At 40.7% G+C, this 19,795-nt stretch overlaps 1 protein-coding gene across 2 annotated transcripts in view; it reads right to left on the bottom strand.

The window, feature by feature from the left end:
• The window catches only part of cdk14 (cyclin dependent kinase 14), a 139,653-nt gene that overhangs the window by 77,701 nt on the left and 42,157 nt on the right, over positions 1-19,795 (bottom strand). For both annotated transcript variants that reach the window (XM_061263847.1, XM_061215568.1), the window contains 5 exons: positions 17,903-17,997; positions 16,475-16,554; positions 11,861-11,955; positions 8,760-8,822; positions 1,888-2,011 (listed from right to left, as the gene is read on the bottom strand). In XM_061263847.1, coding sequence (XP_061119831.1) covers positions 1,888-2,011; positions 8,760-8,822; positions 11,861-11,955; positions 16,475-16,554; positions 17,903-17,997 — 457 coding nt within the window. The remainder of the gene's footprint in view (positions 1-1,887; positions 2,012-8,759; positions 8,823-11,860; positions 11,956-16,474; positions 16,555-17,902; positions 17,998-19,795) is intronic.

Here is a 19,795-nt window from a genome sequence, read left to right on the forward strand (position 1 = left end):
CTAGGCTTTGAATTGAGTAGTGAACAGCACCATGGAAGCAAAGAGAATTACCATATGCCACACTCAACCCTCTCGCTGCCCCATTCGGATTGACTGGAACAGGTCATCGTTTTCAACCTGCGAGTGGCCGCTTAAAAGGCATAACAGGACATTTTCATCACCGGTCACGATCAAGACACCACACTGAACTTTTAGTTTTTTGTTGTTTTTTGCAATGCCTTCAGTTGCATGCACAATTTGTTGTCCTTAGCCTTAAGTCCTCAAGTTGATAAGTGATCTGACTCTGACGCTGGATGGTAACATGAAAGCACTACTATTAAGAGTGATACATAGTCACTTGTGTGAAGGGAGAAGGGAGGGTCAGATTATAGAAGCCTCTCAGTTTACCATTTGTGTCTATTTGTTGAGACTCATCGAGCCATCTCAAGCCAAAACAAATTAAAGAGCTGCTAATAGCCTGCCCTCTTTGTTTTCTTCATTCTCTGTTCAATATTGTTTGTTTAGTCTAGTCCAAGGCTTTTGAGTCACATACAGCTTTGCCTCTATATATTTTTTTAAATAAAATTATACTCTTTTATACTTTTTTTTTTTTTTGAAGCCCTCAATTAATTTGCTTTTTACCTAAAATAAGGTAAGGTGCCATTATCAAAACTCATGGCAAAAGCCATAGAGGAATTATTATAGCCCTATTTACGGCCCGATCTATCAAGGGCTATGTAAAACTGCCAACAGGTTTCCAGAATTTTGGACGTTTCACTGCAACACCTGCTGTCCAAAAAGCTGAATTTAGACCGCATCATGACACCCATGGTGGAAATTGTGTATTATGTTTTCACGCATGCAAACCACAGACAATCTCATTGCTGAGCTTGATTAAGAACTTCCCTTTGATCTGCTGCTCCATCGCACTGTGAGGCGGCTTTTAAATGGTAATGTGTTTATTATTTCAATTAACTTTTTAGTGCTGTGAAGCTATTCTTTAAAAAAAAAAAGAGAAGCACGTAGACTATCCTGAGATCCTCGACCCTCAGTGCATTTCAGCTATGACGTTTTTGCTGGATATGCAGCATCGATTGAACAGACTGAAGTAATGATGTTGCCTGACCTAGTGCACCAGGGTGTTCACCTTTGTCAACAAACCCAAGCTGTTCAAGACACAACTTCCAAAAGGATAACTAACACTCAGAAACAGCTGAAGCCTTAAGACAGAGCACAGCATCGTGTGCAACACTCCAGGAGAATTTTGAGGTCAGATCTACAGCTGAAAAGGCCACAGACAACAATCCCATTTTACCTTTCAATGCTGAATTGAACTGCTTGAAAGCCCCATTAGTGACCGACAAAGCAACATCTCAGATTGAGATACTTAAACCTTCTGAGGATGACAGACTGAAATCTGTTCTGGCAAAAGGAGTTTTGGAAAGGCTGAGCTGATGGAGAAATATCCCAATGTTAAACGGGCTGCACTGAAACTACTGTCAATGTTTGGGTCAACTTACGTTTGTGAATCAGTCTTTTCAACCCAGAAACAGATGACATAATGCAAATATGTATGTGTGTCTGTGTGTGTGTCTGTGTGTGTATGTCGGTGCGAACATGAGGCTATGATGTAGTGGTAGGGCATATGTTTGGACTTGGTGTTTGACTGGTTGGCCACCCCCTTGAGATGAAAGCACACAAATGCCAAATAGTAGCTTTATTTTCCTTAGCCAGGACCAATGGTGTAGGTCACTCTCATTATATTATGCCACTAAAGATACTTTATCTGCTTTGCACCACAAAGGCCAAGGAATGGGTGCTCAACATGGTTTGAAAGTGTGCATATGAACACAATCCCACATCATGCTTGACAGACAATGGTGAACAGCCACGTATACTGAGTCTCACCAAAATCGGCCAGCTTCAGCTCGCCCATGTCGCTGATGAGCAGGTTCTGCGGCTTGAGGTCCCGGTGCAGGATGTAACGCTGGTGAATGTAGGACAGACCCCGCAGCAGCTGGAACAGGAAGAGCTGGGGGAGACAGAGGAGAAGGGACTCACTGAGGAACTCAGGAACATCAGGCCTCCAGCTAGACTGCCAACACATCTCAAGCAACAGAACATGGCAACACTGTGTCTATGGGGGCGACATGAAAATCCTTCAGATTGGCCATCATGCCAATAGATCCTGAAGTCTACCATCCATTGGGATGAAAAAAACTTACAACAACAGCTGAAAGATTACTCTTGGTTACAGTTACACCATCGGGAGGCAACTGGGAGGTAGAGTAGCTTTCATACATATTATAGAAATGACAATATCACATAATAATGACCTTATATAAGGGGCACCTTGTGTACTTAAATAGAGATATTAGCATTCAGGTAGTTCCATTAGAGCAAAATATACCAAGTAGCATAATGGACATAAGGATAATGGTGTTTCAGCACACTTACATATCATGTGTACGTAGTTATACATTTCTTGTGAACAACAGACCTCCCATTGGTTCAAATAAAACATTGAAGATGTGTGATTACAGTAGATACTGAATTTAAGACAACGAAGCATTCACTCTGAAATACACAACAGTTTTCATGTTTTTATCTTAGTGAATTAACAAGCATGCATACACTTAGATTGATGAGCCCAATAAATTAAAACACTGAGGTCATGGAAGTTGACCTCATGTATTTTCTCATGATATGAATTAACACCATTATTTGATAACCACCAAATTGCATCAATCCTTTAAATGGTGTGTTAGTTACATTACAGATGAAAATAGATATCTTCTCAACAGTGCTTTCTCAACCTATAAAAAAAACCATCAGTTTAAAAGGTGAGCTCTATTTTCCCTGTTTTTCCTCCACGTTCAAATCTCATTACTGTCACTGAATAAATAACTCCTTCTGAGCACTACGAAGGTTTCGGCCAATTAGGCAGAGCAGAGACGCATGTCGTCCAATCAGAGATCAAGTGCGACTGGCATCTGGAGTTGGCGGGGTCAACAGCTTAGCATTCCGCAGACTGCATCGCGAATAATGAACGACAGGCTGAAATCGGCATGGGGAATACATGTTTACTCGCGTGTGTCAAACACACTCATCAAATTCTCCATTGTTCTTCAGCCAGTGCAATTAAAATTAATTCTCAATTTATTTTTTTACATAGCTGAGTGTTGAACAGGGAATACTGTTGAGTTTTACCTGACTTCACTGAATACAGACAACTCTCGAGCAGAAGGATCGACATGATCTCTGCTAATGCTGAACAGGGTTAGAAGAAATCCTAAGCCCTGTGAAGGCAAATACAATACATATGATACAACAATTACACTTTAAAGACAAATTGTTTGGTTTGGCCATTGTGTCAGAACCTAAGTCCACCACGCCGGACTCTCAACACCTAACCCTAAACTACCACTGAAAGCAGACTTGGCTGCCTGACAGACACGACATCTGGTAGGAGACCACTACTCCCCAGATATAATTGCGGACCTTGGATCTGTCCATCTGGCTGAAGGTATCAGAGAGGCCCAGCAGACGAAGATAGATCCTTGCTAATTAACAGCCAGACAGTGTGGAGAAAAGCGTCCGGGCGGAACGGCAGGGCCAGCGGGGGGCCACAATGCTCAATAACGGCCCACCGCCCTGTTGGAATATCGATAAACTTATCACATCAGGGATGTCAATCCCAGGTTCAGTGCAGCCCAGTGAGCCATGCCAAAGGAGAAGCATTTATAGAAAACACCTTGAGATTTATAGATTAGATTTGGTTTCAAGAGAATAGCAAAGGATATAACTGCATGATTTATATAATATGCTGACATATGCATGTAAGCACACAAACACACACACATATATATTACATTATTGGCATTTGGCAGATGCTCTTATCCAGAGCGACGTACAGTTGATTAGACTAAGCAGGAGACAATCCTCCCCTGGAGCAATGCGTGGTTATGGGCCTTGCTCAAGGGCCCAACGGCTGTGCGGATGTTATTGTGGCTACACCGGGATTAGAACCACCGACCTTGCACGTCCCAGTCATTTACCTTAACCACTACGCTACAGGCCACTCCTATATCAAACACATACGCATATTATAGCATTTCAATTAAACCTACCATTTGAGACAAAGTAAGATATTTACCTGCCAACAGGCCAATCATCAACCGTGATAATTTTTTTCAAATATGGCTAATGGAATTTTTTACTTAAAATATCAATTATCAAATCAAAGATGTTGTAAAATAACAAACTGCAGAATGTCTATTGTTTTTTTCTTTTTTTTCTTGGGGATTGAATAACATTTTCTTAAAATATTGAATATACACTCAGTGACCACTTTATTAGGTAGACCTGTACACCAGCTTGTTAATGCAAATATTTAATCAGCCAATCAAACGTGACCAAAAATCTAAATAATGCCAGGTGCTATAATAGCGAGGGGCACAGCCAGATTTCCTTTTTGTGGAGGAAAATGTAACTTGGGAGCTGAAGGGAGATAGAAGGGGACTTTAAGAAACAGCTTGGCTTGCACCAAGTTAAAACCTGTATGGGAGTCAATAAATCAATGGGGGTAGAGTGGGTATCAAATGGACCGTGCGCCCGGTCGCATCTGCTTTGTTTCAACGTGCCAATTTCTCATTTACCTCCAAAACCATCTGCAAACGAGTGTCTTAATCTGGCGTAACATTACTCCACCAGCCTTACACCTGCTTTGTTCCTGTTAAAGGAGGAAGAGACCTCAGCAAAGAGTAATCAAACCCAGGGGGACTGTGTGTTAGCATATCCATTACTGTGCCACCCCTTTCTGAATGTCATTACCAGCACAGGACCATACCAATAAAACTGACTATTTCTACCAACATCTGAGACATTATGAGGCCCTTGTGAAAATAAATTGTCCTCAGGCTAGAAAAATGCCTTTGAACATGATGAATGGCTTAAGTCTATATGGTAAGTCTATATGGTAAGTCTAAACTTAAGATAAGCACATTATGTTAGCATTGATTTTGATGATGATTAATTGATGATTAGTCTAATTCATTGACATTTGTTACGATGTATTGACCAGACAAGCATGAATAAGAGCTCTTTTGTTTTAAAACAATTCAGTCAGAGCTCGGATGACATTTTGTTTATGTAATTATCTGTGTCACTTTTGTCTTTGTGTCCGTGCCAGATCGATCCCTGAATCAACTTGAGTGCAAGTTGAGCCGCCAGTCTGCCCACTCTCCAGGCCCAAGCTTCCGTGCCAAATCAATCAAGAGGTGTCCCGGAAAAACCATTACAACTAGGGGTGGGACATTCTACCATTTTCTCTAGACGATTGCAAGCTGATTTGTACCAGTGTTTACTCAAGTACTCTTCATTGATTTTGTTTTTGTATTTTGAGCCAAAAGCCCGTTTTGCAACACTAGGTGTCACAGAGCAGGAAAAAACTGCATTCTTTGATAAGATAAAGTTTGTTTTGAACCGCTACCAGGCACAGCCTTTGCCTTTCTGCAGCACTAGGCAAGACGGTGGCTCAATGGTGCGGGGTGGCAGCACGGGCGATTGTGGACATGGGGAGACCAGCAGAGAAACTACAGCAGTTGCACTTATGAATCCTAGATGGGGCACTGAAGCTTGTTCCCTTGAGTGATGCACATACAGTAGAGTACCCTGAATTCCTTTAGCAAATACCGCACTGTATACCTGCATAACATAAAATATAAGCAGGGAAGTCAGCCTGGGCAAGGGAGCCTGCTAGGCACAGAATGTAATATGGGGCCCAGTAATGGAAAAAATATATATTCTATGTAGTTTGTCAGGAATCCTCTGAAGTCAGAATGTAATGAAATAGTCAGTTACCCAGTTTTTCTAGCAGAACCATCCATTTCCAACAGAGTATTATAATTTACATTTTCAGCTCCTGCGAGTGGCTGGGAGTGTTTGATTATCTACTGTGGCGGCTTGACCAGTAATTACATTAGTAGTTAAATGACTGAGCGCTTGGCTCTAAATTAATACATTTCATCCAGCCAATAGCAGAGGGCCTAATAGGTTGTATTTTAATGATTAGTAGATATGTGCCTCACCACCCAAGCTCCTCTCAGCTCTGGTGGCAGAATCAGCCACTCCACAAGGTAATGAGGACATTTTTACAGAGAAAATGGAGGCTTCTCTTCGCTCCTGATTAAAACTATGGCAGAAGTGATTAAATATTTGAAATTGAGGTTTAATAACTTTGCATGGATAACATCAGCACATTTAGGACCTCCATCTTGCCACTCAGGAGAAAATATTAACTGACATTATATTTATTGAGATATCAAGAATTAAGGATTCAGCTAGACCTACTCTAAATGCATAATCCCCCTTTAACTGACAGTTTCGTGATTGCTCAATCCAAAGATTTAATAGTTTTCAAGGCCATGGCAAGAACTGGACCACAAAGTTCCATCTTGGCTAGCATTTCAGGAATGGGCTTATTTTGGTTTCAGCTAATGAATAATGAGGCTCCCCTATACACTGTGACTGTCTGACAGGCAGCCTCTCCCTCCTAAATGTGGCTGGGCTACTGAACCATTCCTGCAATTCTCTGTTCTCCATCTGTTCATATACAATAGCGCTACAGGCTGAAGAGTTTATAATCAATGATAAACCATGCATACAATCCAGATTTAATGTAAAAATGCAAATGTTCAGAACATATGTCACTTTCACCTTTGTAATAATGTACAGAGAATATTGCGTACATCATATTTCTATTGTAGATTATGACAACATACAGTTGTGATATATCCACAGTATGATTATTAAGATTAGTAACTCAGTGGGTGGCTCATCTGGTTAAAGCACCTTTCTTGTTGTCGTGCGTTGACGGACCGATGGTCCAGGATCAAATCCCACTTTGCCATTATCAACCGTGTCCATTAGCCCAGGGGTGCTCAGGGCTAGGGAGAATTCAATCAACAGGTATCCACATGTCATCACTCCCTATCGACCCCTGCTGGTTGATGGGACACCTGCATGTCTTTAAGTTATTCCAGTGTGAGTGGGCTGTGGTGTGATAAGAACAGGCACTTGCATTCAAAGGTCACAGCCTGTCTGAACTCTACGAATCAATAGCGAAGATTTCAGCAATGGGTGATGATATACAGTATATGACTGCCCCCTCCATTTTGGAGAAAATGTATATATTTTTTGTTTCATGATGTTTTTCATTACATCTCAACTGGGAATGAAAATAAGCATAAACGCACTAAGACAACCTTTGGTCCCAATGTGCCAGGCATGAAAATGTGCATTTTACAGAGGACAAGTACAACATTTACAAATTAACTAACAAAAGCCTGGCAGTTACAGGAAAAAGAGAGGGCACTAGTTCCAATCTTTCAGAAAAATACATGAAGAGTACAGAGAATATATTAACAAACTGGAAAAAATGTGAGGGAACCACCATTTCTGTAATGTTTCATGTGTCCTTAAATCCTAAATTATTCATCTGAATTCCAATGAGGCTGTCGGCAGGATAAATGCATTACTTATGCAAATCCTTGATGACAAAAGGTGAAATACATTACATAACACACGTACAATCTTACTCCTGCCTCTTGGCCTCATTCCTTCCAACAGATCCTCTCGCCCTCTAATTCTGAACACTAAATCCGTGTGTCATGTCAAGCATGCACACATGTACACGCGTATACACACACACACACACACACACACACACACATAGAAAAACTAGTCCATGAAAAGTGCTGGAACAATTTGAACCAATGCCCCCGTTTTCCAGTGCACCTGCTCCTGTGTGTACTCTCTGCACTAGAGCATAGCATCTGTGCCAGCACAGGCAGAAATAACACCACTCCAAGTGCTGAGTGTAACATATTCAGTTTTCATTACTGGACGCCCACAACCCAACTATGGGGATCACAACATCTCATCAGCCAGTGGAAACCTGTTCTATGGCATACAGTGCAGTCGGTAAGTATTTCAACAGCAGCACAATTTCTGTTCTTTTTGCGCTGTACTCCAGCACAGTGAAATGAACCAGTGTGAGGTTAACATGCAGACTGTCACCTTTAATTTGAGGGTATTTACATCCATATCGGGTGATCTGTTTAGGAATTACATTTTTATTCATAGTCCCCCGATTTTAGAGGCCCAAAAGTAATTGGACAGTTGGCCTCTTAGCTGGTTCTGATAAGTGTATTAGTATCTATTGGTTGTGATTCTAGGCTTTTGATTGCCCTTGTCTGTTATTGGCATTTGTCAACATGAGGATCAGAGTTGAGCACGATCGGCTCTTACTGTGTTAATGCAAACACATTTTTAAACAAACAACAGCGTTCTGTATATCTATATATCAATGCCATCCAGTATTACATATACATGTACCTAATATTCAATTTGAGCTAATATGTAATGTATACATTGAATGTATACACTTAGTGTCTTATTGGGCCCTCTTGGGCAGGGCACCGTAAGGTGCATGACACTTAAAATATGAATCAATCAATCCGACAATCAATCATATACCAGAGCATCTAAGCATGTCCTCATACCTCAGATTTTGCAGGATTTATCAGTAGACTACATTTTAGTGACTTTTATATAGGACGACGAGCAGTGAATTTAAAGGAGATGCAATAGGATTCCTCTGAAAGGGAAAGCAGGTCAGACAGAATGGTTTTACCTTACCCCTCTGGCAGGACTGATAGATGCTGTCTGGGCACAGGTAACTGCTCAGGGTCACATGTCTGAACACTCAACCGACTCACCTTCACATTGTCGGGATGGAGACCTCCTGGATGCTTGTCCATATACTGGCACAGGTCAGTGTGCTGGGGAGGAGACAGGCAACCATCAGGGGTCAGTACAGTATTCAGTATTCAGCAGCAAGGCATTCATATATAAGCTAAACACCTTGAATGGATGGATCTCTTTGTTGAAGATATAAAGCATGGGCAAAATCCACATCGAGGGAGTCCACATCAAGAGTCCAATTTCTCTATAAACTGTTACAGTAAGCAGATATTGCTAAACAGGATCTGCATATTTACCAATGTACACATGCACACTTATTAACCATTGCACTCAGAATTCATGTATTGATATTTTGCAGATGTTTTAATGTCTGATAGGATTCCATTGAGTCCACATGCATCAAACTTTCTTATTTTCTGCACTCAGTATTTCCAAAACCGACAAAAGAGTGCCTTGAGGCAGTGCCGTCTTGTAACAAGTCAACAGCATTGGGAGAGAAAGGAATTACCCTGATCTGCTCTCTGCCTTTCCTGGCCACAGATTCAGGTTTTTCATAGGGCACTGATATTTGCACGCTCCCACTGTTTCCCAATAAATACGTTTCCATCATGAATAATTCACTCTGTTCACACATGCTCCGAACAGTCTGTCCATCTTAATCAGAGCTGTGCAAAACCTGCACTCTCCCTCGCTCTCCCCACCTGTCAGTCATTATTAACAACCCGCCGTGGAAAGGAATTGATTAGCTTGGGCAGAGACAAGGTAGGTGAGGAGAAAGGTCTGGAATTAAAGATACTGAGAAGAATTTGGATACAGAACACTGATGGAGCTAGTCAGGTCTCTGATAAGATGAGTTTTGCACATTTTAAATATCTGTGTGTGAGTTGTGGAGGCATGGATGTGGCCTGTGTGAATTCTGCTTCAAACTCTCATTCTTCTTCATAGTACTGTAGGTAATAAGTCACTCTTATTATACAACCAAGATTACTGCAACATGTCACTGCCTTAGAGTCTACTTTCATAATGATACTGCATGTCATTTATTTGCTGATGGTTGTATTTCAGTTTCAACTAATCATTTATTCTTTGCTTGTCACAGCAACGGAAACTATAATCCTCTGAGGAATTGTTGGCTGATTGAGAGATTGCAAATTTAGAAGAGTGAGGAAAGAGTATTTATGCACCAAAGAAGAAGTCTTTGGTGCATAAAAACTTAGAAGTCAGATTTATAAACACTTGGCACATCTAAATATATACACATTTTGCTCACAGTTGCATTTTGCTCACAGAGTCAGGGGCTACACTCAACTGGGTAAAGCTTCAGGATTAATACAATGTGTCTAAATCCCAACTGAAAACATATTTCTGCAAATAACCCTCAGCTTCTCTGCAGCCTATCCCGATGGGGAACAAACAAGACCCATATCAGACATAGATTGGCTCTTTAATCACGGACAACAAAATATTAGGGCCATTATTGTTTATGTCATCAAAAATGTAATTCAGAGCCAATAACACAGTGACTATGTCCAGACCTATATCTGCACAATGTCAGCACACCTTCCACATGGAAGAGAATAGGTAATAGCTTCGGCATATTTTTAGTTTACAGATAATATTCAGATAATATTTCATCATCTTACTGCTTTATAAATAATATGGGGGAGATGTCCAGGCCATAACAAATATTCTTTCAAAAAGAGGAAACTGAAGACCACTGCTTTTCTGTACATGATGGATCATCCAAATACCACTAATGTAGAGAATCACACTCAACATTATTCAACTTTACAGCGCTCTTTGGACAAACTCTTACATCATCAAAGCCTTTAACACCTCCCACTATAATTCATCACCAAAAAATAAAATTAATAATTACCAATCAGAGGATCTTATATGGTATACTTGCTTGAGTCTCACTAACAGTTTCACCACTAGAGGGCTTTCACTGACTACGTTAAAGTTGACAGTAAAAACCTGCATTGAAATGAAATATTAAACCAAGATTACATATCTCAGGGACTCAACACACATTAGATTTGCACTTAATCCATTACAGACGCCAGACATCAAAGACAGAATCATAAAACTTTTCATTTAGAAAATCAGTTTACACAAGTTTAGATACACAAGTTTTTCCCTTAAACAAGGTTTGCTCACTGACTTGGTTTTATTTTTGTGAGAAACTTAAGTGTAAAGAATGCAAAGATGAATTTTACTGAGCAGCCATACATCTATAACTGGATACAGAGGATTTATTTATTCCTAAATCCCTTGCTGGGCAAAATAAAATGAAAAAAAAGAAGCATATGTGCAACAGCTTCACACAGTAGTTGTAAACATCTGCAGAGAAGGAAAACCAAAGCTATGAGGAACAGAGAAGGACATGTGCTATTAATATCCTCGGGTGCAAGAAAGTGAAACTATGTTCCAGAGCTTGGTTTGAGGACCCAGAAAAGGCCAAATAAAAGCAAACCAAGGTAGAACCACCCTGCAATGTCTGGCAGGGAGATACAGGCCTGCCTTCGATTATCAGGGCTTCAGAGCAAACAAAATGTCATTTTTGACCCAAGGTTTGGAAGGTAGTCCATGAAAACTAAAAAGAAACGTGGATTTGGGCACAATGACGGAAACAAGCCAATAGACTTTCCTCCGCTGTATTCTCATGAAGTAAAAAGGGGGCAGACATGTGTTTTTGTTCTTGTGACTGCAGAAGTTACGAGGTCAATTTGCAGTTATTACTTCATACTCATGGAATATCCTTATATCAAAAGATAATAAAAACATTAATTTCATGTTAGGTCTTCTGGTACTGTTAGTATGAAATTCATGTTAGGTCTTCTGGTAATGTTAGTATGAAATGAAAATGAGCCCCAATGAAAGTGTCATTGGCCCACACAGGAATGATTTATGCTTATGAATGCCAATCCAAACAGGCGCTCCCCTTGATCTTAATCTCACAGATTCCTTCTCAATAAAATTTGCACAGTTTGCAGACCAGCTTGCATTTTAAACATTTTACAGCAATGGGTAATCAGTTGACAAAAAAAACATTTTATTAAAATGATGAAAGTGGTCAGTGTTATTATAAATAACATTCGGTCAATACTCTTACCACATACTCGAAGACCAGTGTTAGGGTTTCCTTGGTGTGAATGATGTCATGAAGCAGCACAATGTTTGCATGCTTCAGGCCTTTCAAGAGTGATGCTGTGGGGATGAAAACACAAGAAAACAAACTGGCTACAGCTGTCCAAAATGGCGCGCACACAGTTGAGGCAAAGTTTGGTAACACATATTCAATGTTTCTAATCTGATGGTGACATGTAAGTGCTGTTATTTTACAGTGTGGGTAAAGGCAGAAAATAGGAACACTGTACATCAGCAAACTGATCATTTCATTCTCTATCTGACATCTGCTTTCAATCATTCCATGGCCTGCACATTAATAGTTATATCAATAGTCTACATTTTAAGGACAACAAAAAAACATTATGGTACTAAAGGTATAACATCCCAAAGATGTACTGGGGCATTCTAATTGTATTTTTTTATCTATCAAGCACACATGCACACACACACAAACACACACCCCACTGAAAAAAATGAAATATTACGCTTCATTGAGATTACCAACAACTGAATGTACAGCCACACTAAATAAGTGATGTGTTGTATTGCACTTGGCAGTACTAAATGTGTGTGTACTTGTACTTGGCAGACACAAGGAAACTGCTACTCTCCCAGGAAAGCCACACATATGAAAAAACTTACCCAAAATATCTATTTTCAGAGGTGCATGTGTGTGACTGTTGCTATGTCTGTCACACACACCTCTCTCTGAAAAAGGAGGTTACCCACATCTGAATATACAACACTGAATGTACTAAATAAGGCACAACATGGCAAATATAACCTCTAAGCTCTACATGAGCTGAGGGGCAGCAAATATTCTCCTCTTATATTTCCCCTTTTCCCCCATGAGATTGTAGTTACAGTACATTTGGTGGCTTAATGAAGAAATGTTAAGGAGATTCAGCGTGGTAGCTCATAGTTCCCACAATTTTTACACCATATTGTCTTTATAACTTCCGGATAACATGCTAGCTGTCACTCAGAATCAAGGTCAAGAAACAAAGCAAGGAAATGAATGATGACAAAGGACATTTTTAAAACGTTTTTTTATGCCCTGGGACTTGGACTGGTTAATTGTAATTGAAAAATCCATTCTGCCTCCATAAAAAGCCTCCCTCTGCTTAGAGGGGCACACAAGTAGCAAGCCATCACTGCTAGCTGGAATTCACCCAGTAGTGATAAACTCGTATAAACAAGACAAGCTGCAATGAGGCAGGGGGAATTCCCTGCTGACTGAAAGCCTCCATGCCAATGTGACGCGATGCCATTCTCTTTACCCTACTGACTACAGCAGGCACCGGAATGGTCAGTATCTGGGCCACAGGAATGCATCACTACACATCCTTCAGTAAGTAAACCTGACTAACATGGCCTTTGTATCCCAGTGGGTAAGAGCTCTTCCCGGAGTCACCGTCACCCTGGTGTAATCATTTTCAGCATTCACGAGGCAAGGCTGCTGCTTATTATCTTTGCGAACAAGTTGTGCATGAAAATTGCTGTTTACATGTCATTTCTAAACATCCCCCATCATAACTCCAGTTAAAATGTTAAAATTCACTGTGAAGAGGAATACTTGCAAATGGGGTTTTACGCGTTAAAAGTTTTAGATCAGAGGCAGTGCAAAGCTGTTCCAATTACAACTCCATAATCACTTTAGAATAAACATTTCACAGAAATCCCATGTCATTACAGCCAAACAAACCTACACATGGTTTAATTTAAAACAAAAGCTAGCATAGAATATTAAGTGTGCGTACTGTGATTGACAAACGGGATTTTCTAAGTGTGGTGAATGTGATTAATTAAGCAAATCCAAGTTCATTCCAAGGGCACATCACAACCAAGAAACTAAGAAGCAAGAAATACACAACGACTCAAGAAGGCATTTTGATTACCAGTAATTTTCATTCATAACATTTATATTTCAATTCACAGGAATACTAACCATACTTATCATTTCTAGACTACAGTAGTATGATGTTTTATTCTTTGGCTACTAAAATCAAGCAATTTTGACATTTCCACCAAGAAATATATAATGAATTCTTGATTACAGCCTTAGCTTGATATGATGGTATTCAAACCACTAAAATCCACTGTGTTTGCGTATACTGTGAAAGTGTCCTAATGTACCACACAATTTTAATGAGTGGTTTGAATGACCATAGATGAAGCTTTGTTTTCTCACAAAATTAACTGAAAAGGAACAACATTTTGTCATCACAGAGCCGCACTGGATTCTGTGATGTGTGTTGTTGCAGGTGTACTGGCAGCTGTTTTGGCGGATGTTTTCAGGTGTATTCAACTTGAACTGTTTAAAAAAGAATTGCTGTAATTTGGGCAAATGGAACGTGCCACAGCGAGCACCGAGATGTGGCACTGACTGAAAAAATACAGGAGAGTCTCGCACTGATGGAGAAGTGGAAATTAAAGTTCGGTCCACACACCTCCTGTCAGAAGCCTGGGTCTGTCTGGAGCTGTGCTTTGTTTACTAAATGCCGTGGATCTGATTCCTGCTGAGACCACAGAATCTACAGGCTTTAAAAATACAAGGTTTATTTATAACAAGGTGCGTTCGGGGGACTGCAGAAAGAGATTGAGAGGTTATACTTTGCAGGCAGTTCAGGTGTCACAAGGTGGGTAATCACCAGGCTCTCTGGGGCAGTCCCTCCCCCTCATGGGTCCATTCAGTCGCCTGCCTTCGTCCCCTATAATTCTCCACACATTTAGCACTGGAGTAGTTGCTGAATTAGTTCCAATTCAAAGTGGCTTTCTGATTTCTGACAGGTGAGGTTGGGAGAGCTATCTGTACAGTACACTATCAGCAAAGATGCAGAAGGAAGAAAGATGACAATCACAACTATCAGCTCCTATTCTGCTTAGCTTAGCCATACAAGAGGCTGGGAAGTGCCATCGCATGCGTAGTTACGTTAGTCTACGGTTCCTCTTTGAGAAAAGCCAGAGAAACATTCATTTCAAGACACTACGCATGTGCGATGGAGAACAACAGTGAGATAAATTGCTTTTTTCTCTGCTTTAACGCTATATTTTGCTCAAATAAGCATATAAATATTTTGTACCGAACAATCTAGGCCAGGGGTGCGGTCCTTGAAGGCTGGTCTGCGTACTGGTTTTTGTTCCTTGTTTTTAATTGGCTGACAGCTCTATAAATTACCCTGGTTCAGGCCTGCACTTAAAATCTTTAGGATACACTTGCAGTCTGCAACAGTGTCCGGTACTCATAGACATATCAGATAAGACATGATTAGTCAATTAAATAATTAAGACCAGCACAAAAGTCGGCACAAAATCCTGAAACGGATCGGCCCTTGTTGTGCACCACTGATCTAGGCTATCCAACGACATGTGCGAATGCAAAAAGGACTCAAAATGTATGGATCAACAGCTCACCGTAAGAAACTTAATCAGAGAGACCCACTGTAAAAACAGCATATGCAGATTTAAGCAAGGAGCAATTTAGCCTCTGGGTTGGACCGCTCTCTGCTATCAGTACTTGATCTTCAAAAAAGCATTTTCTCATCAAAACAAAACAAAAAGAGAAGAGTCCTCATGCTCGTCCAGAGAGCCTTTCTGAGGCGTACCGCAAACACGCCTCTCAGAACTGGCTTCATGTGCTGCGGTGAATGAGGAAACCCACAGCCGCTCTGTCCATTCTTCTGCATGGAGCGACTGCTCTTAGCTCCACTACTGTACGCTGCTCTGGATACAAACGTAATGCAACATACGTGATGCAATAGACTAATGCAGTAAGGAACGTGAGGTCATCATCAGTAAAGAAGATTTTCTGTTTTGGCACAAGTCAGCCTACCGGTATTCTGAATTGATTAGCAGGATAACTGTATTTGGCCTCTAGAACAAGAGTCTGATTTCCCCCTCTTGAGTTCTGAGATAAAAATATAAAAATAATCCATACAGTGTATTCCTACTTGAAGCCTAGGTACTTGAGCCCTACTGAATAAGAAGTAGAGTGTAACTTGAGCTAGAGCCTTATCTTTATCCTGACTTTATTAATGTATTTTACAGCACCATTCACCAACACAGAGGAAATACTATCTGCTGCTCAAATGCAAATTCCAGCCTCTTAGTCACATGGCCTCATTGAGCCTGCTGGGTTCTGCACCTCAACCAGATTACACACACACACGCTCACACGGACACACGGACACACACACATACACACAAGAAGGCCTTCTATAATTACTATTTACAGAGGCAGAACCGATAAGCCCCTTTTCTGCGTCATTCACTGTAGAGCACATCTCACCAATCTACTCTGTTAGCTTGCTAATTAAAAAAACAGTTTGCTTAATGTTATAGAAGAATATGTTTGTACAAGAAATACGCTTGCATAACTGACTATTCCTTGGAAAAAAAAGTCACAAAAAGGGTGGAAAAAAAGACACTTGCAAACATATATACGCTGATTATAGCAGTGTTACTTTTGTGCTTAAACAGCTTTTCTCTTGGGAAGAGATGGTTCATTTAGTGTATTCATACAGGTCATAATGCAAGAGTCAGCAAAACCCAACAGGGCGCAGATATAATCAGACGGCGCTCCCAGGCTGAAACCCACCTTCCCTGATGGCTGTGAATGGAGTACCTTCTTCCTCCTGCAGGCGGATCACTTTCAACGCAACCAGCTTGCCATTCACCCTGCATCACGCAAGCAAAAACACATCGTCAATCAGCTTGCCATTCACCCTGCATCAGGCAAGCAAAAACACATCGTCAACCAGCGCGCCAAGTTTGGACGTTTTCAATTCAACAAGGTGCTATTCACTGAAGATCACTGAAGCGAGAATGCAGAAAAATATGTAAAACTAAATTAGCCTTAACCGAAAATCCATTGTGGCCAAAGATGATAGAATTCACACTGTGTAAAAATGTTGATAGCGTAACTTAATTACAGTACAAAACCGAGATCGATAATTTTAATTCCACCTAAGGCCGTGTGAATTTCCAGCTTGCATGCACACACAAATGGGGTAAAGCAATTCCATAAAATCAAATGCATGACTAAGGGGGATAAAACAAATCCACTCAGAAAATGAAATATTTTATCAAAAGCACGATCTGTTGTGCTCTGCATGATGGAACCCGTCGTACATTACACTTCAGATTGTTTTTGTCGCAAAGTGTATTCAAATGAATTGTGTGGGACTACTATCCTACTTCCATTTCTGCTTTCCAATTGAATTACTCCATTTAATATCATTAAAAAAGCACTCCCACATACTGCACAATGGAGTGGCTGACAAAGTATTGACTTCGGAGCAACCTCATTAAAAACTTTTGGGACAGTTAAAGGGCTAAAGTACTGGTCTTTGGTATGACCACGAGGTCCGTAATCTTGACCTAGTCAGTGCTGACTGCGGCTGGGCATCCGATGGGACAAGCATACCCGTCTGCTGTATCACCCAGGAGGCAGGCTCTCTATCAGCAGGGTACTCAATGCCAGAGGCTGGAGAAGGGACTTGCCCCAATAAAGAGGCTGCACAGCTACAACGGGGGAGGGCAGAGCAGAGTGAAAAGCACTGGCGGCCTGCATGCTTTTCGGTTGACTTGCATGGTAGTTTAGGACTGGCCAAGCTTTCCCAACAGGGGGAATAAGAGTATCACAAGAACGCACTAAGCACGCATTTAACCCTTGTGTCCGCCACTATGTTTAACAGCAGAGAAAACCCCCTAAATTATATTTTTTCAACTTGAAATTTGATGACAAAGATTGTGATTAGTGAAATGTTGTTTCTTCATGCAAAATATAATTCAATTAATTTAAATTAAATTAAGCTACTTGATTTTAAGGGTTTAGTGAAGGCGGGTCATTTCTTAGCCCTAGTACAAGGGGAATATACAGCATGTTATGACTACACAAGGATTAAGCTGTGAGAGTATTCAGCCTGAAACTAATCATAATCACACACAATCATAATTGTTATTTTTTCTGACCATATATTAATATGATATTCCTCAAAGCAATGCAATCCGGGTGCAAACTCACTTGCTTTTCCCTTTGTAAACGGTGGCATATGAGCCCTCTCCCAGCTTTTCCAGCTTCTCATAGGAATCTGCTTTCCCAAACTTGGGGCTCGTGGGCTGCAACAAAGAACACAACAGTTCAGTGAGATTAAGATGAAGATAAATAGTGCATTGTGGGAAGGCTGCCTGAACACCAGGCTGGAAAGTGAAGCACAAGCTTTCCCTGGGTGTGAGGGCAAGGCCAGACAGCCGTCCTAATGGGGCCATGGTTTCTGCTTACGGCAGGGCTACTGCTGCCACGTTTCTGTGACACCAGATCCTGCGATGTAGTTCCGTGGCACAGAGGAGAAAAAGGAAGGCTTTGTTTCAGTTTTTGGCTCAAGACTAATGTTACTGAAAGTGATGAACTGCTTCCATGCTGCCAGAGAATGTGGTCTGGGGGATTTTAGAGTTACGGAATTACAGCAGCATTTGGGAAGCGCATTGCCAAAGCACAGAAACTGGGAAGGGCAAGGGCAACTGGCTGGAATATCCAGGAACCTGTACTGTTTCACACAAAGGGCAGTTTTACAGTAAATCATTGTTTAAGTAATTTCCACAGAATTAAGGCATACTTGCCACACACGTTACACTTTGCTCAGTGTTGACGTTTACATATTTGTAGTGAAAACTGACAGCACATGTCACAGGCCTTTGTGAGCTTTCAGAAATACCCATGTCCGGTGCTGTGTTATGAAGCAGTTACACTCAGTGAGCACTTTATTAGGTAGACCTGTACACCAGCTTGTAAATACATATATTTAATCAGCCAATCATGTGGCCGCAACTACATGCATAAAAACATGCAGACATGGTGATTTTGACCATGGAATGATTGTTGGTGCCAGACAGGGTGGTTTGAATATCTCAGAAACTGCTGATCTCCTGGGGTTTTCATGCACAACAGTCTCTAGAGCTTGCAGAGAATGGAGTGAAAAGCACAAAACATCCAGTGAGCAGCAGTTCTGCAGGCAAAAACGTGTTGTTAATGAGAGTGGTCAGAGGAGAAGCTGACAGGAAGGTGACAGCAACACAAATAAGCACACATTACAACAGTGGTATGCAGAAGAGCATCTCGGAACACAACTCGTAAAACCTCTAAGTTGAGAAGCTACAGCAGCAGACCAATAAGTCTAAAAATATGTCTAATAAATACCTAATAATGTGCTCACTGAGAGTATGTGGAGAAAATGTAGTCTAAAGAGCACTATAACAATACTCAACTGGTTTTTATTAAATTAACTTTTTTTATTTGTACAGTACACTTTTTCCAAGAAGACTGTCATCATCAGGACTGAGAATGCAATAATGTACAGTACGTGGGTCTTGTCAATAAAGTGGATTTAAATTTGAATGAGATTGATGTAATTGTGCATGCTTTTAACTTGAAAGGGAGTGCAGTACGTAATGGAAATCTCTTCAAATGGATGGATAAAGAAGTTGAACTCAATAGAGATCGAAGAGATTAAAGATGCATCAAGAAGAAGCACTCACGTATTCCACTTTAAAATGACAAACACTAAAATACCAGACATCTAGAGGTGGCTGTCTCTTTCCCTATAGCTGCTTCATAAATAAACGCTACATACCATAAGAGTATCACTTCAAAAGATGTTAGTCTGGACATGATGTCATGCTGTACGGAAGTTCTCAAAGAAACCATGGAGTACACTTCTATCCTACAAAACCGTAAAAAACTGATGGTAAGAAATTGTGATAATTACGCATGGAGGCTTATTATGCTGCATACAGAGAGAGAGTCCTACATTAATCTGAAGTAAGAGGGAAAAGCTATTAAACATAGGCGCCCACATGCTTACAATCCATCAGTCTGTGCTCTTTTAGCCACTGGCTCAGAATGATACACAAAAATGAT

This window comes from Conger conger, chromosome 1 (assembly GCF_963514075.1).
Source record: "Conger conger chromosome 1, fConCon1.1, whole genome shotgun sequence".
Taxonomy (NCBI): Eukaryota; Metazoa; Chordata; class Actinopteri; order Anguilliformes; family Congridae; genus Conger; species Conger conger.